A 20,669-nucleotide genomic window follows, 5' to 3' on the forward strand; every position below is an offset into this window, starting at 1 on the left:
AACATTTGGATTTCCTAACGGGCTCTTCTCCACTACCTCCTCAAATGTGCTAATTTCGTCATGTCTCTCGACCTGAGTTTCAAAATCTTGATTTTTTAATTCCATATCATAGCTAGCGTTGTTAGCTTCGATACGCATGTTTGAACACAAAAATCCGATATCACACGAGCTAGGTATGACCATTTTAATTTACTCACGGGCTCTTCTTAACTCCCTCCTCAAATGTGCTAATTTCTTTATGTCTCTCGACCTGAGTTTCAAAATCTTGATTTTTTAATTCTATATCATATCAAGCGTTGTTAGCTTCGATAGGCATGTTTGAACACAAAAATCCGATATCACACGAGCCAGGTATGAACATTTTAATTTACTCACGAGCTCTTCTCAAGTCCCTCCTCAAATTTGCTAATTTCGTCATGTCTCTCGACCTGAGTTTCAAAATCTTGATTTTTTAATTCTATATCATAGCTAGCATTGTTAGCTTCGATTCGAATGTTTGAACACAAAAATCCGATATCACACGAGCCAGGTATGAACATTTTCATTTCTAACGGGCTCTTCTCCACTACCTCCTAAAAATGTGCTAATTTCGTCATGTCTCTCGACCTGAGTTTCAAAATCTTGATTTTTTAAGTCCATATCATAGCTAGCGTTGTTAGCTTCGATACGCATGTTTGAACACAAAAATCCGATATCACACGAGCTAGGTATGACCATTTTAATTTACTCACGGGCTCTTCTTAACTCCCTCCTCAAATTTGCTAATTTCTTCATGTCTCTCGACCTGAGTTTCAAAATCTTGATTTTTTAATTCTATATCATATCAAGCGTTGTTAGCTTCGATAGGCATGTTTGAACACAAAAATCCGATATCACACGAGCCAGGTATGAACATTTTAATTTACTCACGGGCTCTTCTCAAGTCCCTCCTCAAATTTGCTAATTTCGTCATGTGTCTTGACCTGAGTTTCAAAATCTTGATTTTTTAATTCTATATCATAGCTAGCGTTGTTAGCTTCGATTCGAATGTTTGAACACAAAAATCCGATATCACACAAGCCAGGTATGAACATTTTCATTTCCTAACGGGCTCTTCTCCACTACCTCCTCAAATGTGCTAATTTCGTCATGTCTCTCGACCTGAGTTTCAAAATCTTGATTTTTTAAGTCCATATCATAGCTAGCGTTGTTAGCTTCGATACGCATGTTTGAACACAGAAATCCGATATCACATGAGCTAGGTATGACCATTTTAATTTACTCACGGGCTCTTCTTAACTCCCTCCTCAAATTTGCTAATTTCTTCATGTCTCTCGACCTGAGTTTCAAAATCTTGATTTTTTAATTCTATATCATAGCTAGCGTTGTTAGCTACGATACGCATGTTTGAACACAAAAATCCGATATCACACGAGCTAGGTATGACCATTTGAATTAACTCACGGGCTCTTCTCAAGTCCCTCCTAAAATTTGCTAATTCCTTCATGTCTCTCGACCTCAGTTTCAGAATCTTGATTTTTTAATTCTATACCTAGCGTTGTTAGCTTCGATACGCATGTTTGAACATAAAAATCCGATATCACACGAGCCAGGTATGACCATTTTAATTGACTCACGGCCTCTTCTCAAGTGCCTCCTCAAATTTGCTAATTTCGTCATGTGTCTTGGCCTGGGTTTCAAAATCTTGATTTTTTAATTCTATATCATAGCTAGCGTTGTTAGCTACGATACGCATGTTTGAACACAAAAATCCGATATCACACGAGCCAGGTATGAACATTTTAATTGACTTACTGGCTCTTCTCAAGTCCCTCCTCAAATTTGCTAATTTCGTCATGTGTGTTGGCTTGAGTTTCAAAATCTTGATTTTTTAATTCTATATCATAGCTAGCGTTGTTAGCTTCGATTCGAATGTTTGAACACAAAAATCCGATATCACACGAGCCAGGTATGAACATTTTCATTTCCTAACGGGCTCTTCTTAACTCCCTCCTCAAATTTGCTAATTGTCTGGGTCCGGTGCTGACCAAATCATCAACATACAACAAGATGCAAACCGGACCGTTTAGTCCTTGCCGGATGAACAACGAAGAGTCAAACTTGGAGGCCGCAAACCCCATCTTACACAACCGGTGCGTAATCTTCGCATTCCAAGCTTGGGGGGCTTGCTTCAGGCCATAAAGCGACTTCTTCAGCCGGCATACCGCTGACTTGTTCATCTCCGACTAAAACCGGGGGGTTGGGTCATAAAGACCTCTTCTTCAAGATCGCCTTGAAGAAATGCATTCTTCACGTCCATTTGATGAAGATGCCACCCCCTTGCCGCAACAACCGCTAGCACCACACGAACCGTTGTCATCTTCGCTACCGGAGCGAAGGTCTCGTCGTAGTCGATTCCGTGGGTTTGCGCGTATCCCTTCGCCACTAACCGGGCCTTGTACCGATTAACTAAACCGTCGACATTGTACTTTACCTTGTACATCCACTTGCATCTAATCGGTTTACAATGACGAGGAGGGTCAACCAGGTTCCATGTGTCGTTGGCATCAAGTGCCCGCATCTCTTCCTCCATAGCGGCACGCCAAATTGCGTCCCTTACCGCTTCTATGTAGCTTTCCGGCTCACGCACTTCCGCCACCTTGTTCATATACGCATAGTGATGCGCCATGTACTCATTGTACCCGTACCGCTTAACAGGTTCCTTTTGGCGTGTTGACTAGCATAACCCATCGTTACCCGGTTTGAGGCCCTTCTTGGCCAGGTCGATCTTCGTTGCTAAAGAACTGCCATTTTCCTTTCCGGAGTTGGATTCGTTCCGATCCGACTCAACATTACCGGTTTCATAATCCGGCATCTTCTTCTTCCCCTTCTCTTTACGTGTGAACCGTCTCCTCGGTTCCTTGCGCGGGGTGAGCACGACAGAGTCTGCACTACTCGCTAGTTCCTCATCTGACTGGTCGGATTGACCCAGTCTCTCATTTGTCCCACTCAACCAAAACGATTCTGGACTCTCTTCTTGAGTCCCAGAGTCATCATCTTCTATCTGGATCGGTTCAGGCTCACTAGCCTCATCCTCCGATATCGGGTCGGGATCGGAAGTCGGAGCCGGTAAGGCATACCATGATGCCGTCTCATCAAACTCAACATCCCTGCTAACTCGGACCTGCTTTGTTCGGGGGTTATAACACTTATACCCCTTTTGCTCATGCGAGTAACCAACCAGGATGCATTTCTCCGACTTTGCATCCAACTTCCTCTGCTTCGCATCTGGTACATGCACATATGCAATGCTACCGAATATATGAAGGTGTCTCAAATTCGGCTTGTGCCTGAAATACAGCTCATGCGCGGACACCTTGTCACCGATCCGGTTTTGGATGTAGACGGCCGTCCGAACCATTTGTCCGCCGGAATAGTAACCGACGGACAAAAGCGTTGTCGTGCCTTTCGGCTTTGGATCGTTGCGTGAGTCGGGTGGGAACTGCCGAGGTTTTTGACTAGGAGGAAGAGGAATACAACTTAAGGCTAGTTATGAATAGTAGAAAGAGAAGTAGGATAGCAATCCCGTGAATCCCACGAGTTTAGTGTATTTAAAACAATATTTAGATTATAAGAGTAATTTAGATGGCAAAATTCGTGAATCCCACGAATATATTAGATTGATCAATCCTTGTATATTAATCAACAACCTTATACATATTTCTCTCCTCCTTATATAAAGATGGAAGAGGCTAAGCATGGCTTCATGCTTTTTCACCAAAAGTGTCCATGCACACTAAATGTGCATGTGATGCTTTTTCATTTCCTAAGTATAGGGCTCATGCACGCTAGATGTGCATGAGTCACTTTTAATGTCACGTGTAAATAAAATATTCACACCATAAAGAATACATGATTTTTACCTTTTAATAAAGGTATGTGTAAATAAAGGTCTTATACGTATTAAATCTATATGTATAACACTAAAGATAAGTTATTACAATGGTAAAGTTGAGGTTTATCTACGTGGAGGTGCAAGTTCGAATCTTGCCCTATGCACATGATAAGTATTTTGATATATTATTTATTTATTTATATGTATCTAAAATCGGATATATTATTTTATGGTTTTCATGTAGTGTGTGGAATACACTACGACAGTGTAGGAATAAGAAATTATATAAGAGCATAACGCATGTAACGGTTCATGCAGGAAGCGTGAATGGCTAATTAGACCCTGCATATATAAAGGGCAGAAAACCTCTGATGGAGGTGCGTGTAATTTTGGGGAATGTAAAGAAACGCCTGATAATATAATTCTATCTTCTCTGATTTTCTGTGTATAGCTACGGCTAGTTCAATGTGGGTGTCCTGAATACTTAAGTGTTGTAGTACGTAAGTGTAACCCTTAATAGGGATTCGGTTGTAGCCGTCTTCCCTTATACGCTGATAGGTTACAAGGGTTCTTCTCTTACGCATTACGCTTAAACACCTGTTCGTTGTTCCACACCCACTTTGAGGTCTAGGTCGAAGGACTGACCGCGGACCATGTTCCTAAACGACAACACTTTTGGCACGCTTGGTGATCTGTGTTTCCTCATAGACGAGCAACAACGAATGGATGTTTAGCCGTAGACGACCCAGAGAACCAACACGACAAGACCGGCCAATAACAAGGTCCGTCACACGCCAAGCAGAAGAACGCGCACGGCAAAGGCCGCGTCTCAGTGACCTCAGTACTACCTGCCGTGAGTGCAAAGGGGATTGTTCGCTCCCCAAATACCTCGACGAGACGCGGGGACCACGCTCACCACAGCCACCCTGTGGTATTTCCTGATTCGCCGTAGCTCCCACTATGGCCTTTGCCTACCCCCGCTTTAACGGCGAAACCGACGCCGCAACGCATATTCGCATGTTCCTGGTACCGGACCGGACTAGGAGCGCGAGCAAGGCGGAGTGACGCCAGAAGGAGCTGGGTAGAAGGATTGGTTGCCACAGACGTTGACACTACGACCGGACCTCAAGTTGAGCTTGAGGGGGAGTGTTGAGCGGCAAGCTCAACCAGATCCGGGTCGGCTGAATAAGCCTGAGTTGGATTGGCATCTAGAAGGATGAAGCCGGATCGGCGAGCCGGTGAGCAAATGAGTCGGTGAGCTAGGAAGCCAATTAGCTCCGGTTAGCTGGATCAAACAGTAACCGGAAGCCTAGTAGTAGCCTTGACTACTAGGTAGTTAATAGTCTCGTAGTTAGTGTCAGACACTCGTATGAGCATTGAAGTACGAAGTACTTCTGTCAATCCTCTTAGGACTTGTATAAATAGTGTTGTTGAGCACGGTTTATGTACAAAGAACTATTATTGTTTCGTAATAGATTAAAACGTTCTGCTGTCTCTGTCTCTCCCGAGTACTCTCTGTATTCTGTGTATTATTCTCTCTCTCTCTCTCTCTCTCTCTCTCTCTCTCTCTCTCTCTCTCTCTCTCTCTCTCTCTCTCTCTCTCTACTGCTACGCAGCCAAGCTGTTGTCTTACGCTTCCACACATAATCTTTCACACTGATCTTTGATGCTTGCCCATCATACAAGCATCACAAACATGACTTAAGTCAGATAGGGTTGGCAACCCAACTACCATATTCGACTTCTTCATCTCCTTCAACACAGCAACATTGAGATGCCCAAATCTCTCATGCCATTGCTTTGTGTTAGTACTTGTGTTGTGGTCAGTAGAAATGGTAAGTGCGCTCAGCTCATAGAGATTGTTGCGCCTTACCCCTATTCCTACAACCTTGCCAGCAGAATCTGTTATTTCTGCACCCGACTTCTTGAATCGAACATCAAGACCCTAGTCGGTCAGTGCAGAAATGGACAATAGATTCATCTTGAGATCTGGCACGTACAACACTTCAGAGAGATGCTTTGTCCCGCCGGTCGTTGCTTTGAGGGAGACGGTTCCGGTTCCTTTGGCTGGACATCGAGCATTGTTCCCGACCACAACATTGATGGGCTCTTGTAGAGGTGTCCAAGAGCTATACCAATCACGATTACTGGTCATATGTCGGGACGCTCCACTATCAAGAATCCAAGAGTCGTCGACAACTTGGGTGTCAACTGAAGAACACACTTCTTCAGTTGCGACCCATAACTCAAGCTCATCTACGACGTTGTTGGCGAACTCGGGCTCTCTCCAAGAGGTCTTACTAGAACCATTCTTCTCGTCCGCCATCTTCTTCTGACAATCCTTGATTGTTTGACCCTTCTTGTCACAATAGAAACACGATCCATTGAACTTCTTCTTTGGTATCCAATTCACATTGTTTGAATCGGATGCCCCTTTACCCTTAGTCCTAGAGACAAATGTCGAATCTTCCCTTCCTTCTCTTGTCTTCAGCTGAAGCTCCTCTTCAAGCAGCATCACACTTAGTTCATCAAATTTTAAAGGAGTGGGTTGAACTTGAGTGTTCAATGTTTTCACAATGCCATCATACTTGAAAGGAAGTACTCGAATGCACTGAGGAGCCATATCCTCTTGAGAGACGACTACTCCAATAGCCGCTAGCTTATCTTGAAGATCCTTAATCCTTTTTACAAAGGATTCTACTTTCTCTCCATCGACGAGCTTCTCTACAGCAAGCTAATTTTCAAGGTTTTGTATCCTTGTATAGTTTCTGGTCTCATACTGACTGGCCAATATGCTCCAAGCTTCATGTGCCTTGGTTGTATGTTGCACTAATGTTAGTACAGAGTCACATACACCAGTGACTATGGTACACAACGCATCAGCATTCCTTCTCTTCCAGGCTCGAAGTAGATCAGCATTTGGAGGGATTGATGTGGTAGGGTATGCAGGGTCAAAGGTCTTCATGGGCTCAGGGTCTCCTCCTGTGGGTCGCATGATTGTCTCCAACAACTCGTAGGAGTCCAAAATGGTAGACATTTTGAACTTCCATAGAGTGTAGTTAGTTCCATCTAGCTTTCCATCAGACAATGGAGGTGGGTGAATGCGCAGTGGAGCAGCTACAACATTCGTGGACAAGGCCATTGATTCTCTCTCTCTCTCTCTCTCTCTCTCTCTCTCTCTCTCTCTCTCTATTTTTCTGTGCTTCCAGACAACAACTGCTCGTATATACCTAATCTAGATCAACCTCTCAGCTCTGATACCATGTTAGAAATATTGAGAATCGATTAGATAGGTATATAGAGTTACAACTACAGAGATGGGATATATGAAAACAAAACTTCGATTACATATGAGAGTAGCTCACAATGGTAGTTTTCCCATGCACTCACACCTTAGAGCTTAGATAGGATATGGACCAGCTCACTACAAAATTAGTGGGGACTGATAATCAAGCCAACCACTGTGAAAAGAAAGTGGGTTGCTTTCTATGTTTGGTCTAAGTATAACATTAAATGTGCAAGTCAGTTGATAGTAGTGGAGATATTCCTTTTCTGTCAACTGACTTGTCATTTAATATGACCAACTCCCTAGGTACAGGCTAGTGCTAGATAGTACTTATCTTGAAGTCAATGACGCATACTTCAACACTAAGTACATCGTAACTTGCCCACAAAATATTCTAGTTGGCTTGATTAGCCAATCCTATTACCTATTTCTCTCTTTCCTAAAGACATTGTGTCCTACGCATCTACGATTTCCTAGATTAACACCTTATCGACCCATATGGTCGAGTTGCACACTAGCCGCTCCTCATTTGGGGCGCTATCACAAAATGTGCACTCTAAGAGCACATATGGGGATAGATTTACAACTTGGGATTGATCATTGATTACATCTAACAAGTACTACTTCTTTAGTTGGCTTGCTAATAAAATAACTATGGGATAACTATGAGAACATAATTGCTCCCTAACAATACCATACGACAATAGTAGACGTTTTATTTTGTGAACATGTGCAATTTAATGCAAGGAGTCTTTCTCAAGTAAGTGAACCCCACCGATTGAGAATTTAATGATGATCTGGTTTAATCTTATTTCTACATTACGAGGAGAGTTTGAAAGTCTTCAACGGCTCTCAAACGCAAGTGAAGAAGCTAGAGCTCAGTTCCTTCTAAAATGGAGTGGTTCATCGATGTTGCAGATGGTGGATGGTAAAGCGAAGTGGAATTATCAACCACCACGGTGGTTGTTCCCTCCGAGTGTACCTAACATATAGATTGGTGCTGCCATGAGAAGAGAGTGGAGGATGTTAATGTTGTATTCGGGTTGTATGAGGCTCACATGGAGGGTATGCGTTCGGGTAATGCTATGCTCATCGATTGATGCGGTGTTTTGGAGTTGTTTTTGTTGTTTCCTTTACACATATTGTTTTCTTTTTTACATGCAAGTTGGCCTGTAAGATATGAGTTGTATATTACCCTATGTACATTGCCTTAACTAATGGAAGTAGGAAAAAAAAAACTATGTAGGATGGGTAAAAACTATAAGAGAGAGAGGTAATGAGTTACAATAATTAACTCTTCCATATTTTCCTTTCCAAGAAAAATAATTGCAAATATAAGATGTGTTGTTAAGGGTCTTCTCTATGCGTAATATAAATGTATATCCTAGGGTAGTTTAGAACTCTTAACATATGTGCTATGATTGAGTAATACATCATTAGTGTAGATTAAGATTTCAAATAGTAACATAAATTACATAATAGTATCTTAGAAATCTTCCACAATTTATCAAGATTTTGGGTAGCAATCATGCATATCAATTAAAAGAATATGAGTTGATTTAGAGGAAAATTATGCCCAAATAGGACATATATGTTGGATATGTTTGTGATAATACATGGGAATTGTCCAAAGAAATACATGAACTATCTCCATACCATACATTAGGGGGGAAGAATGCAATAAATTTGACAATCTTTGCGCTTCAAAAACCTTGTGACACAAAGTAAACCCCGTTCTATGTCATCATCTTTGAAAAATGAAACAATACACTGTGCAACATTAAAGGCAGAAGGAATGTTAGCAATGTAGGAAAGGATCAATATATCAAAAAAGTACCTCATCGGATCCATCAAACTCTTAGCTTGACATTGAATTTTGGGAGATTGTAGAGGGTTGGTTGTGGCAAATACCTTTGACAAATTTTTACGTATACAAGATTAGTGAATCATTTCAAACTTCCACATCTTTTTTTTTCTTGACTCTATATTGAGTCTTGTTTTTGACATACACAATCCAATGATTCTACATAAAACTTTGATTCTAATACTAGCATTTTTAAAGTTGGCATAGTCTCAACAACATAAAATTTTGGCCTCATGAAGATAGTCTAAGAACTTACCACCAAGAGAGAGACTAGCATCTACTGATTTAAAAGATAAAACATGTTATAATAGAGAAGTGAGAGAGGTGTGTAAGTAAAGCCTTGAACCCAAGACCTCAATGCTCATTTAGGTAGTCTACAACAATTACCACTAAGAGAGAGAAAGAGATACACCCTCATAAATTCTTTTATAAATTCTCGGTAAAGGGTAATTCGGGTCATCACTTATTTTATGTACTACTTTTGGATATGTTTCTCCAATTAGATCTTAGAAATATCTCCACCAATTAGGGATAAAAAACCAAGGTATATACTCTCTTAATAGGCCCAATTCTTCAAAGATATTGTCTTTACAAAATATCAAAAATATCTTATATTCGTTCAAACCTTTCGAGAATTCATTGAAATTGATAAGATGGAATGGTTGTATAGGTTCTTTCCGAATATATGGATCTACGATTTTCGTATCTTCGTGCAAAACCTTTTTCCCATTCAATCCATAGTGACACCTAGTAACTTAAGAAAAATATCTATTGCGTAAATTATATATAGAGAGGGAGAGACTAGAAGGTCATGCATCCCTACATTCCAAGGTGGCACCAACTAAATTAAGAAAAATATGTATGGTATAATAGAGATTTTTGAATGTCAATCCTTAAACCCTAGATATAGGATTAGTAATCAAGAGTTTACCACTAAGGTAAAATAATTATAATAAAAGTATATGTATATTTCTTTCCAGAAAAAGAGCCAATACTGGTCTCTTGTAAAAACTATCTATCTCAAAATAATGCATGAAAATTGTTGGAATGCACACATGTTTGTGCTCGCCCTTATTGGTAGGGATTTGCATATGCCACTTAATCTATATGCATGCCTACATGTCACCACACACTTCTCATGAATTACCTTATGCGTTGAGCATGCAAGAAGTGAGTGATATTCATACTCCACTAGGTTTTCCTTTCATATCCTCAAATTAGGATTGTGATGCTACCTCAACACCTAACTTGTGTGAGTGAGTTTGAATCAGTGTTTAAACTCTCAAAGAGCAAGGTTCTAGCATTTTTACTTTGAATGGAGGCCAACAAGTATTGTTGGCAATGCAAAGAGAAGTAGATGTTTACAAGAGTTCTAATTCATTGCCAATTGGCCAATGGTTGCAACAATCAGCTGCACCGACCGCATGCATCTATTGTTGTTGTCAGATGGAGACATTGAAACATTGCTTGTGGGAATGTCATGCTGCACAGCAAGTTTGGAGGCGAGTGTTCCGAGTTCTTGCCTTTATGTTTAGGGATTGCAGTTTTTCGTGGGGTATGGTAGTATGGGCCACAGTGGCACAAGTGGTGTGGCCATATGATGCATGCCCAAATGACACGATTATTAGAATTCAAAGAGGAAGGATAATGGCGGTGCAACAAAGTCAAATGGAGGCTCCTTACATGTTAAAGACAATGCAAGAGGTATGGGAGCTACTATGCACCACCACAATGTGGTTTATTTGGACTGCTAGGTGTTCTAAGGTGTTTGGTAATACTACTATTCATCCAGTGGAAAGTACACGGAATGTCTGGATGGAGGTGGTACATACCTTGAAAGGACAGTATGAGGATATTAAAGGTGAGACAGATGTTGCAGTGTTGCAACGTCTCGAATTTATTGTCTATTGGAAGAAGACCCCTTTTCTCACAATACAAAATTCAAGACCTAAATGGTGCTTAGCGCCACCAGTATGGTTGTTCCCACCACCAATCACATAACTTGGTTAAGGAGTGGTGGAGTGTTGAGGGATGGGACCTAAGGAAGAATGCACCAGATCAATGGTAGCTTGATGGTAGGTCAATTTTTTGTAATGTTGTTCATAACTAATGAAAGGGTATTTTTCCCGGAAAAAAAAAAAAAAAAAAAAGAGTTCTAATTCATATTATTGTTGCACAAAAACAAAATTGTAATTTCTCCTTGATATTGCTATGTCAAGTTTGAATGGGTAAGGATGTTATCCATGGTCATGAGAGATGATTAAGTTATTAGTTTTGATTGTCATCTTGTCCCACTATTAAATGGACCATATGCATCCTTTCTTGTATTTTTTATTCTATGTAGTGGTGCTTAAATATGTGTATAACGAATCAAATTGACGCCCATACAAATTTAAACGATATCTTTTAGCACCAAATGTGGTCATTGGATTTGACAATTGATATACATTGTTCACACTTGACAATGATGTAGAAGACATTCCCTTAAATGCCTTCTATCATGAGGATCAAGGCCAATGCTAATTGAGTAGCAATGCATATTGTCATATTGGCAAATTTCGAAGCATGTTCCATTTTGTGTTATTCAAGATAATTGGTATGAGCAAATCAAACAAGCTGACTAATGCCCTTAGGCCTTAAAACATATAAAGTAAGGGCCAAGTAACAAAGTAAATTTGTGTAAATTCTGATAGTATTACCGATGTGAATATATAATCTCTACACACAAAAAGTATATACACAACAAAAATGCACTCTTAGTATTTAGCATTATATATTATCTCTACTTTTAACTATTGGCTATATGTATACACAACACAAACGTATACTTGCCAAGAGCATGTCAAAGTATGCGTAGGTTATCTCAACATCCACTTTAGGGTATACATACACACATGGTAAAGCAATTAGGCGTCCTAATTGAGGATCATCACCGAATATATACACAATATAAATATTAAATAACGGATGAAAACATGATTTCTCGATGTACATAACTCAAGAACCACAAGAAGGGCACAAAATAAGGCCATTCTCATTACAATCAGGGCAAAGTAAAATCTCGGCATCAATTGTGACCCTCTTACGGCTCCCATTGCAACTAATGCAAGGTAGGAACCTCACACCTCCACATATGTTGCACACCGTACTATAGTCGAGAGGCAAACCTTCCACAAGGTTCCCTAGGGCACCGCCCTCATGTAGATGTTTCACAACTTCGGCTCCTCCAATATGTCGTCCTTTTACGAACAATTGTGGGACCGATCCCCCTGGTCCAAGCACAGTAGCTAGCTCCTCTCTGAACTTGGAATGCATCCAAACATCTCTCTCGTCAACAAGTACTCCATATCCTTTCAATATCAACCTGACACTAGCACAATCCTCGTAAGTCTTCCTTACACCGCGGAGGCTTGTAAAATACAAAACTATCTTATCTTCACATCCAAGGGGACACTTCATCTCAAAACAATCAAGGTCATTGCATGTCTCCACGAAAGTATCATTTTCAGCCATCGCGGTGGGCTCATCGAGTCGACGATAGGCATCTTTCTCCATGAAAGTAATATTTGCAGCAATAGTGGTGAGCTCATTGGACCTATGATTGTCCACATCATCGACCAACTGACCGGAATTGTTCATGCCAACATCATCCGGCAGGGTATAATGACCCCATCCATCATCACCAGAGGAATCGTCTATCGCCCGCTCGAACGTTGCGAGAATGGAGGGGTCAAAGGTGGGGATGGGGCAATCTAGGAGTTCTTCCTCATCGGTATCAACCAAACCCTCGCCCTCCAATCCCACACTCGGATTCGATAAATCCATTGGGTCCCCCCCTGGCATTTCTGAGTTCATATAATCCAAGGTTTGCCCAGGTTCGCTGCCACAGTCATTGGGACCCGATAACAACACGAATCTTCTAGAAGGTGTGGCATTAACAGGGCTTAGAAGGCATTGCAAACCACAGGGGTTATCCATGGATCCAGTTGATCGAAAAGAGATCGCTCGTCTTTCGGAAAGGAAATTGGACGGATTATGCCGTTTCCGTCGGCCTCCTTCGATGGCATACTCATCTTGACTCAGGCCATTAAAAGACGATGATGACTGGAATATGTATTTCCTCTTTTCATTATTCCATCCAATTTTCTTCCTAAAGTTTATTCCTTCTCCAAGCCCCTCATCTTCACCATGCTTAGAAGAAGAGGAGCCCATCTCTAGGTCAGGATCCACACAAGTAGAATATGTATATATACAACCCTAAAAAAACACAGAGAATTTTCACAATAGTTTGCAAACCAACCTTGGCTTAAAGGATCATACAAAAGTTGAAGAGATGTGCGGATTCTTGCTTAATTGGAGCGCTCGAATCCTTCGTATCGCCACAAGAAAGAGAATTTATTTGTAGAGAAACAGAGCACAAAGAAAGTAAGATAGGAACAGAGAGAGAGAGAGAGAGAGACCCTGAAAAAAAGCTTTGAGGATCACAAAGGTTGTAGTGTAAGCAAGTACAGAAGAAATTTGATGATGGGGTGTCGTATGTATACGTATACGTGTACGTATATGTATGCGTGTGTATGTATGTATATACGATAGATAGATAGATATATTGGATGCTCTGTTTCTGCTCTGTCATGTTCTCATCATCATTTCATTTCACTTGTTAAAGGGAGAGCTTGAGAATATTATTGTTAGTGCTTTGAATAATGAAAAGTCCAAGACTTCGTTCCTAAGCCAGGTTTCACATGAAACATAGAAGTTCTCCGTGACATTGGCGTAGGTGCACACATTCATGTTGTGTTGAGGCACATACTATTTACACATTAGATTACTTCCCTAAACTATATGTTGGTTTGGCATCCAATCCTAGAAATGCATCTCAAGATGCGTTGTTGGATTATTAGTATGTGTTAACATACATCCTTGAATTGTCGAACATTGTCCACAAGTAAGGAAATGATGGCTAAGCTCGGTTTAGTTATTTCATTACGTGAATAAGCTACATATATATTCTTTTATGCTCATTGTCCGAGCCCATTGGTTGACACTCTTAGTCAGTAGGAAAAGGATGCTTCATGGTGTTTGTTAGAATGTTCGTAGGAATCGACAATGGCTCGGGTCAAGCATAAAACGAACTGACAATTGATGAATATAAATTATAATAAACCACCCAACAACTCTAGAGATTAGCCATTTAAGGATGAAGAATGATAGGCAAGTGGGGGGATATAGATATTCACATACATACACATGCATGTGCTCACACCTACACACGCATGCACACACACATATTGTAGATCAATAGATTATCGTGGTTTGGATGACCTCGAAAATATCATGTAACAATGATTAAAGTCAAAGAAACAAGCATTATTTCAGTTTTGACTTTTTGATTAGTGGATTTGAGCTATTATTCGCTAAAGGTGTAGACGAACCTGAAAACATTTATTAAGTCTTTGAGTGTATTCTTATACAAGTCTTGAGCCACATGGAATAAGTGCATATATTGTTGTAAAGTGTCTCGGTTTTATTTCATTGCCATGAAAACAATACAATCCCAAAAAATTGTGTGAGAGAGAACACTTCCTTATGTCGCCAACAAAGATGCACATTATTCCACTACATCATATTAGGGTATTGAAGGGGGCGTTGCTTATATAATCTTATGATTATTGTCATGATGATAATATAGAAATTAACATCACCTTCTTGAAAACCAATAAGCTAATCATTCTTGTACACGTGTTAATGCTCATTCGATGGATGTTCATTCCATCACATACATTCATGCATATGTTCTAGTGATGTAATGCATGCAATGTGTAATGATTTAATCACTTCTAAGACATACATCTAAAAGGAGTTATCAATGTGGGCCACACTTGCTTTTACCAAATGTGTTATCTTTGACATATTTTCTTTCAACTACAACACTTATTTTGTAATGTATATATATCTACCCTATATTGGGTCTTGTTGGTGATACATTTTTGGGAATGGAATGAGTGTCGTCAATGTGAAATATTCTCAAATGTTGGTGATATTCCATTTTGAACAATGATATTACATGTATGATCAAAGGCTACAATATTTTTCTTAATGGAAAGGTGACGTCGATATGAAATAAATATTTCAATATGTGTAGCATTCAAAGAAAGGGATATTGCAAGCATTTGGCACTAACATGAGTATCTTCCTTCTCCTAGAAGTGTGAGTGTGTCTTGAATCAAACCTCAACAATTTAGGGATAAATTAATTCAACATCAAGCACAAGAACATGACTATTATGATACCTAAACCAAGTTGGCATGTTGTTGTAAAGGAGATGAAAACATTTCTTTATTCTAGTAGTGTATACCTTAAAGGAACATTTTTCCTTTCCAATTTCCCAAAGTTTCATGAATATTAACCTCAAAGATACATACATGTGTGAGGCATATAATAAATGTAATGAAAACTCACTGGATTAATTCATGAGGAGCTTTGGGGAATGTAATTTCTATTATATTTATTATTATTAGAAACATCTTATAGTATATTTATATTACAATGGTATCATATTTGGAAAATTACAATTTCAAACTTAGAATCTTGGTTATAAGAGGTCTCTTATCAAAAGCATTTGAAGATCTAATTGTCTACATAGTGTGTGCATAGCAATTAACATGTTATATAAAGGATTCAAGTTACACTAGTAGTCTAAGACCCTCTTATTATAACAAGTTTAGAAGGTTTGAACCTTATTGAAACAATCATCAAAGTTTCGTTAAACATTGAAATGAGATATGCAAAGTACGAAGTAAAGGAGATTGAATTTTTGTGGAAAAAATGACTATATTAATTATCACCTAATTACTATACATGGCAAACTATGGGGGCAAATTTTAGATAGCAACTTACATACTGTTTGTAATTTAGCGCTTCTCTTGTTCCAACCATCCATCTACGACCACCAAAAGTGTTTTCACTCTGAATGATATATTTGGCCTTACTTCAAAAAAGAAACATGTAGATACATCGGTAAGATAGGCATATCGAGTTTAAGATTTAACATATGGTCTTGCAGGTTGATGTCTACAAGATAGGTATTAGTTTACAAGGTCTTGCATTCCCTCATCATCTCGATCTTTTTTGCTATGCATAACTAAGCATCTATTGTCAACACCAGATTGTATGAAATATTATTTATTGATAGTTTATTTTATATGTTCTAAAGTTGAATGCCTACCTATGGGCCATGGCATTACATTTTGAAGTGCATCGTGGAATTTCCTTTAAAACAACACTTAAAGCCTTTAAATATATTGGCTAATTAACAACTCTTTACATATAGATTGATAATCTTACTTTATTAAAGCTCTGATATTTAAGCATTAAATTTATAAATCTTCTGCTTTGCAACCTTATATAGTGGCAATGGTTGCTAGAAGGTGGTCTTCGACAAGTTAGGTGCAACATAAAACTATTACAAAACAAGACAAGTATTTGGACATGTAAAGCTAGCATGAAGTTTTTCAATCTGGCTATGTTACTTGAAAATGAGTACAAGAGTGTATAACACAACTACAATAATTGTTGAATTGCGTATGGAGTATGAGACTTTCGTGATAGGAAAGGAATATCATAATTGCTTCTCCTCATGTTGATGAGAGAGTGAAGTGGATTGCATAAAGACGGAACAAAAGGGATGGGCAAACCATCCTACTTCTTCTTCATCATAGATAATTATGACAAGATGATATGCCCGTATATTTTCTAAAACGTAAGATTGAGGATCTTAAAAGGATAATAAATTGGTATGAAATATTGGAGAAGCAAGTAGTATGAATGTAAAATGTAAAATATCTTTGGATTGATCAGGGAGGATAATTTCTTATAAGTTAGTTTTAGGAATATGTAGTGATGATTCATGAACTTGTTTACAAACATCCATCACAAACACCTCAAGAATGAAATCAGTGTGAAGCCATCAAAATATTGGAAGAATATTGTATAGTTTTAAGGGTGTGAAATTGTAAGGTTGTTACTCTTGGAAAGTTGTGAGGTATAAGAGATCGTGTATTTCTCTTGTATTCTACATACATAAATTTGAAACACCTTGAGTTAGAGACTTGAGAATTACGTCATTAGACACCTTGTCTTAATTTCACCTTCCTTGAGGAATCTATCATCAACTCTTACTAGCCCCTTGGTGTCTTAGTCAGACTATATAGAACATTTGCAATGTCAAGACCTTGCTTTCTTAATCAAGTAACTCAAAACACACTTGTTGCTTCATGTTTACCTCATTTTTTACATCTCTTTATAAAGGAAAACTTCATATCCATCTTGAATACTAGCCAACTTTGTGTACCAAACATTGTCAAGATCACTAGAATAAATCTAAGCCTTTTATTTGGACCAAATGATTCCTCAAAATCAACTCCCTTCTAATACACACCTTTTATTCACAACTAGTCATGTTCTAAAACCCATCAACCTTGTACTTGGTTTTCTACATTTTATTTCTCCAAGGGGTTTCAATTTTTCTTTTTGAACTAACAAGAGAATTAGGATGGTGATTGAGGGGGAAGACGACCAAAGCTGCATTGCTATCCAAAGAATACATTATCGCAAGGGGTATGAAGATGTTTATTTACAAAGGGGCAAGGGCTGGAGCATATTAAGAAACTATTGTGGATCATTCATTTAAGCAACAGAATGGCAACAAACAAATCAAGATGAATAAGATGATACAGGAATGGTGATGTGCAAGTTTATGCAACGAAACGATGCAAGAGTTCACTATATTAAAGATAACGCAAAATTGGAAATAAATTGAATCATGTTGTCAATAGCTCTTTGTAAATGGAAGGCAATAGATCTATTTGGGTTAGCTATTATGGTCAACTAGCTTACTGTACTGATATCGGTTCTCACTATTAGGCATTCATTCGCCTTCCTATTTGCTCACTACTATAGGATTCCTTCTGTTCAATCATGCTCATGATGGGTTGATCTCTAGAGTGTTGAGAATACACATGCTTCAGGTGTTTAATAGTGTGCGGAATCGCATGTGCAAGCTGTGGACTCAAGAGTCGTTACATGGTCATTGGCATGCCTCTTAAGGAGTTGGAGCAGGATGACTTGACTTGACTTGACTTGACTGGGTCTCTCCTTCAAGACATGCCCTTCAACTCGAGACATTCTTCAAACGAGAAAACGGTCACCAATATTCAAACGGTCATAACGTCTGATGGTCAATACCCAAAATAAATACAAGGGAATCAGAACCAGACCTCCGTTTCCTGCTAAACCAGTCTTTTCTTTTCTTTTCAGGTGAGCGATCTGTGTGTGTGTGTGTGTGTAAAAATAGCCGGGATTTCCTTGCAGGTTAAAGAGATCCATATCTGTGTGAAAAGTTAGGGTTTGAAAGATCTGGTATATAAGCACTGCGAGGACCTGCTCCCATAGAGAGAGACCTGGGCGATCAGAAGGTTGTAGACGAGAGCATCTCAACAGACCAAAAGAATACTGGGATCACGAAAGCTCTCATTATTGAATGGAGGTAATGAAAGTTTCTTTCTCTCATAGTCTTCATCATCATCATCATCATCACGTTCTCTTGTTTGTGATCATTGTCATCCTCTCTATGATGATGGATCAATCAATGTATACCTGAGTATGAATCCAAAATTCTTTCTGTTGAATTTAGTGATCACAAAATGTACGAGGTGGTTAAGAAGGTTGGATGAGGCAAGTACAGCGAGGTCTTTGAAGGTATTTACATAATCGAGAACCACACCTGTGTCATCAAGACCTTGAAACCAGTCAAGAGGAATAAGGTGCGTCAAAGAACCATAAAAATCCTTCACATGAGTTGTAATATCAAACACGAAACCTCTAATCCTAAACACGAGTTGTATTATCAAACAAAAAACCGAAACCTTAAACATGAGTTGTATTATCAAGCCTTAGGCGATAAGCCATATACCATGAACCATAAACAGACGAAACTATTTCTTACACTATTAAAGACTTTGGGGTCATGTATCCCTTTTGGATGGTTTCTTCACTTGTTAATTTCGCACAAGTTCTGAATGACGTGAAGAGGAAAAACTCAGCTATAATGAACATTCCATTTTCGACAAACTTTCTTCGTCATGTATTATCAAACAAACTTTCTTCGTCATGTATTATCAAACAAAAAACCGAAACCTTAAACATGAGTTGTATTATCAAGCCTTAGGCGATAAGCCATATACCATGAACCATAAACAGACGAAACTATTTCTTACACTATTAAAGACTTTGGGGTCATGTATCCCTTTTGGATGGTTTCTTCACTTGTTAATTTCGCACAAGTTCTGAATGACGTGAAGAGGAAAAACTCAGCTATAATGAACATTCCATTTTCGACAAACTTTCTTCTTCGGATTTTTTGATGAAAATCCGTGAAGCACATGGGTTGTTTCAATGTTAAATTCTCATATCTGGTATGCAGGGTTGATAGCACTATGGATTTTACCCCTTACATTATGCATTACAGGTGCTATGTAACACATGTGTGGTATGTGCTGTTTTATTTTCGCACCCGTTTATGTTTGTGGTCCAGGGGGGGATAGTATAATCTTTCTAATGTGTTTTTTTGCAGCATATATCTCATTTAATTACTTTTTTCCTGTTTGTTACAAAGGATTGGTTACAATTATCACTCTTTCAGATCCAGAGGGAGATTCAAATCCTACCAAATCTTTGTGGAATGTCTTGTAAGCTCTAGATTATTTCCATTCACAATGTGTAAAACCTCAAAATGTGATAATCGATCCGACGTAAAGGAAGCTTGGCCTCTTTGACTGGGCACTCATGGAGTTCTATCATCCTGAAAATGTTCGAGTTGCGTAAGATCTGTTTCGGATTTAATCCATAAATACATTGTTCCTTGACTTGTACAAGAACTACATTACATTCTCTTGAAGAAGTACAGCTAGTCTCTTGTTTTAAGCAGAAGTTACTTGGACACTTTGCTCTTTCTGTATTTGAAGATCTTCAAGGGTGCTGAGCTTTTGGTCAATCTTCAAGATTATGACTATTCTTTGGACATGTGAGTCTTGGATGTATTATGTTTGCTGGAATGATGAGATCGGCGGAGTTCTTCTTACTTCATGCTGGAATGTTTGAGTTGTGTCAAGGTCTTTTTTGAATTTAATCCATAAATACCGCTATGTGTGAGGTTGTTTCTTGTTGACCTGTACAAGGGCTACATTACATTCTCTTGAAGAGCTAGAGTTATCTCTTGTTTTAAGCAGAAGTTATCTGGACACTTTGATTTTCTGTAACTGAAGATACTTCAAGGGTGCTGAGCTTTTGGTTGATCTTCAAGTTTATAACTATTCTTTGGACATTTATAGTCAAGTTATTATTTTATGCTGGAATCTTCGAGTTGCATCAAGGTCTTTTTTGAGTTTAATCCATAAATACTGCTATGTGCGAGATTGTTTCTTGTTGACTTGTACAAGTGCTACATTACATTCTCTTGAAGAGGTAGAGTTAGTCTCTTGTTTTAAGCAAAAGTTACTTGGACAATTTGCTGTTTCTGTATTTGAAGATCTTCAAGGGTGCTGACTCTGAGCTTTTGGTCGATGTTCAAGATGATGACTATTATTTGG

At 38.9% G+C, this 20,669-nt stretch overlaps 1 protein-coding gene and 2 long non-coding RNA genes across 7 annotated transcripts; 1 reads left to right on the forward strand and 2 right to left on the reverse strand.

The window, feature by feature from the left end:
* Window positions 1-11,963: 11,963 nt before the first annotated feature.
* On the reverse strand, window positions 11,964-13,635 carry LOC147859660 (uncharacterized). Of its 3 annotated transcripts, none has more exons than XM_087325028.1 (2): window positions 13,325-13,635; window positions 11,964-13,205 (listed from the first exon to the last, which is right to left on the reverse strand). In XM_087325028.1, exon 2 carries the CDS (start codon window positions 13,000-13,002, stop codon window positions 12,022-12,024), a length of 981 nt encoding a protein of 326 aa, XP_087181154.1. In that variant the 5' UTR covers window positions 13,003-13,205; window positions 13,325-13,635; the 3' UTR covers window positions 11,964-12,021. The 3 variants fall into 3 exon arrangements, with proteins under 3 accessions (XP_087181154.1, XP_087181153.1, XP_087181152.1); XM_087325027.1 differs by having other exon boundaries at window positions 11,964-13,215; XM_087325026.1 differs by having other exon boundaries at window positions 11,964-13,281; window positions 13,485-13,630.
* Window positions 13,636-18,207: 4,572 nt separating this feature from the next.
* On the forward strand, window positions 18,208-20,331 carry LOC147859661 (uncharacterized). 3 transcript variants are annotated; one of them, XR_015530211.1, is made up of 5 exons: window positions 18,208-18,568; window positions 18,716-18,845; window positions 19,505-19,570; window positions 19,697-19,896; window positions 20,009-20,331. It is a non-coding gene; the product is annotated as an uncharacterized LOC147859661 (long non-coding RNA). The 3 variants fall into 3 exon arrangements; XR_015530210.1 differs by having other exon boundaries at window positions 19,505-19,896; XR_015530209.1 differs by having other exon boundaries at window positions 18,716-19,896.
* Window positions 19,947-20,400, reverse strand: LOC147859662 (uncharacterized). The gene is made up of 2 exons (XR_015530212.1): window positions 20,341-20,400; window positions 19,947-20,110 (listed from the first exon to the last, which is right to left on the reverse strand). It is a non-coding gene; the product is annotated as an uncharacterized LOC147859662 (long non-coding RNA).
* Between the last annotated feature and the right edge of the window lie 269 nt (window positions 20,401-20,669).

Source organism: Azolla caroliniana, unplaced genomic scaffold, assembly GCF_043228905.1.
Source record: "Azolla caroliniana isolate FFs.n. ecotype wild unplaced genomic scaffold, voAzoCaro1.0.p SCAF_9, whole genome shotgun sequence".
Lineage (NCBI taxonomy): Eukaryota > Viridiplantae > Streptophyta > Polypodiopsida > Salviniales > Salviniaceae > Azolla > Azolla caroliniana.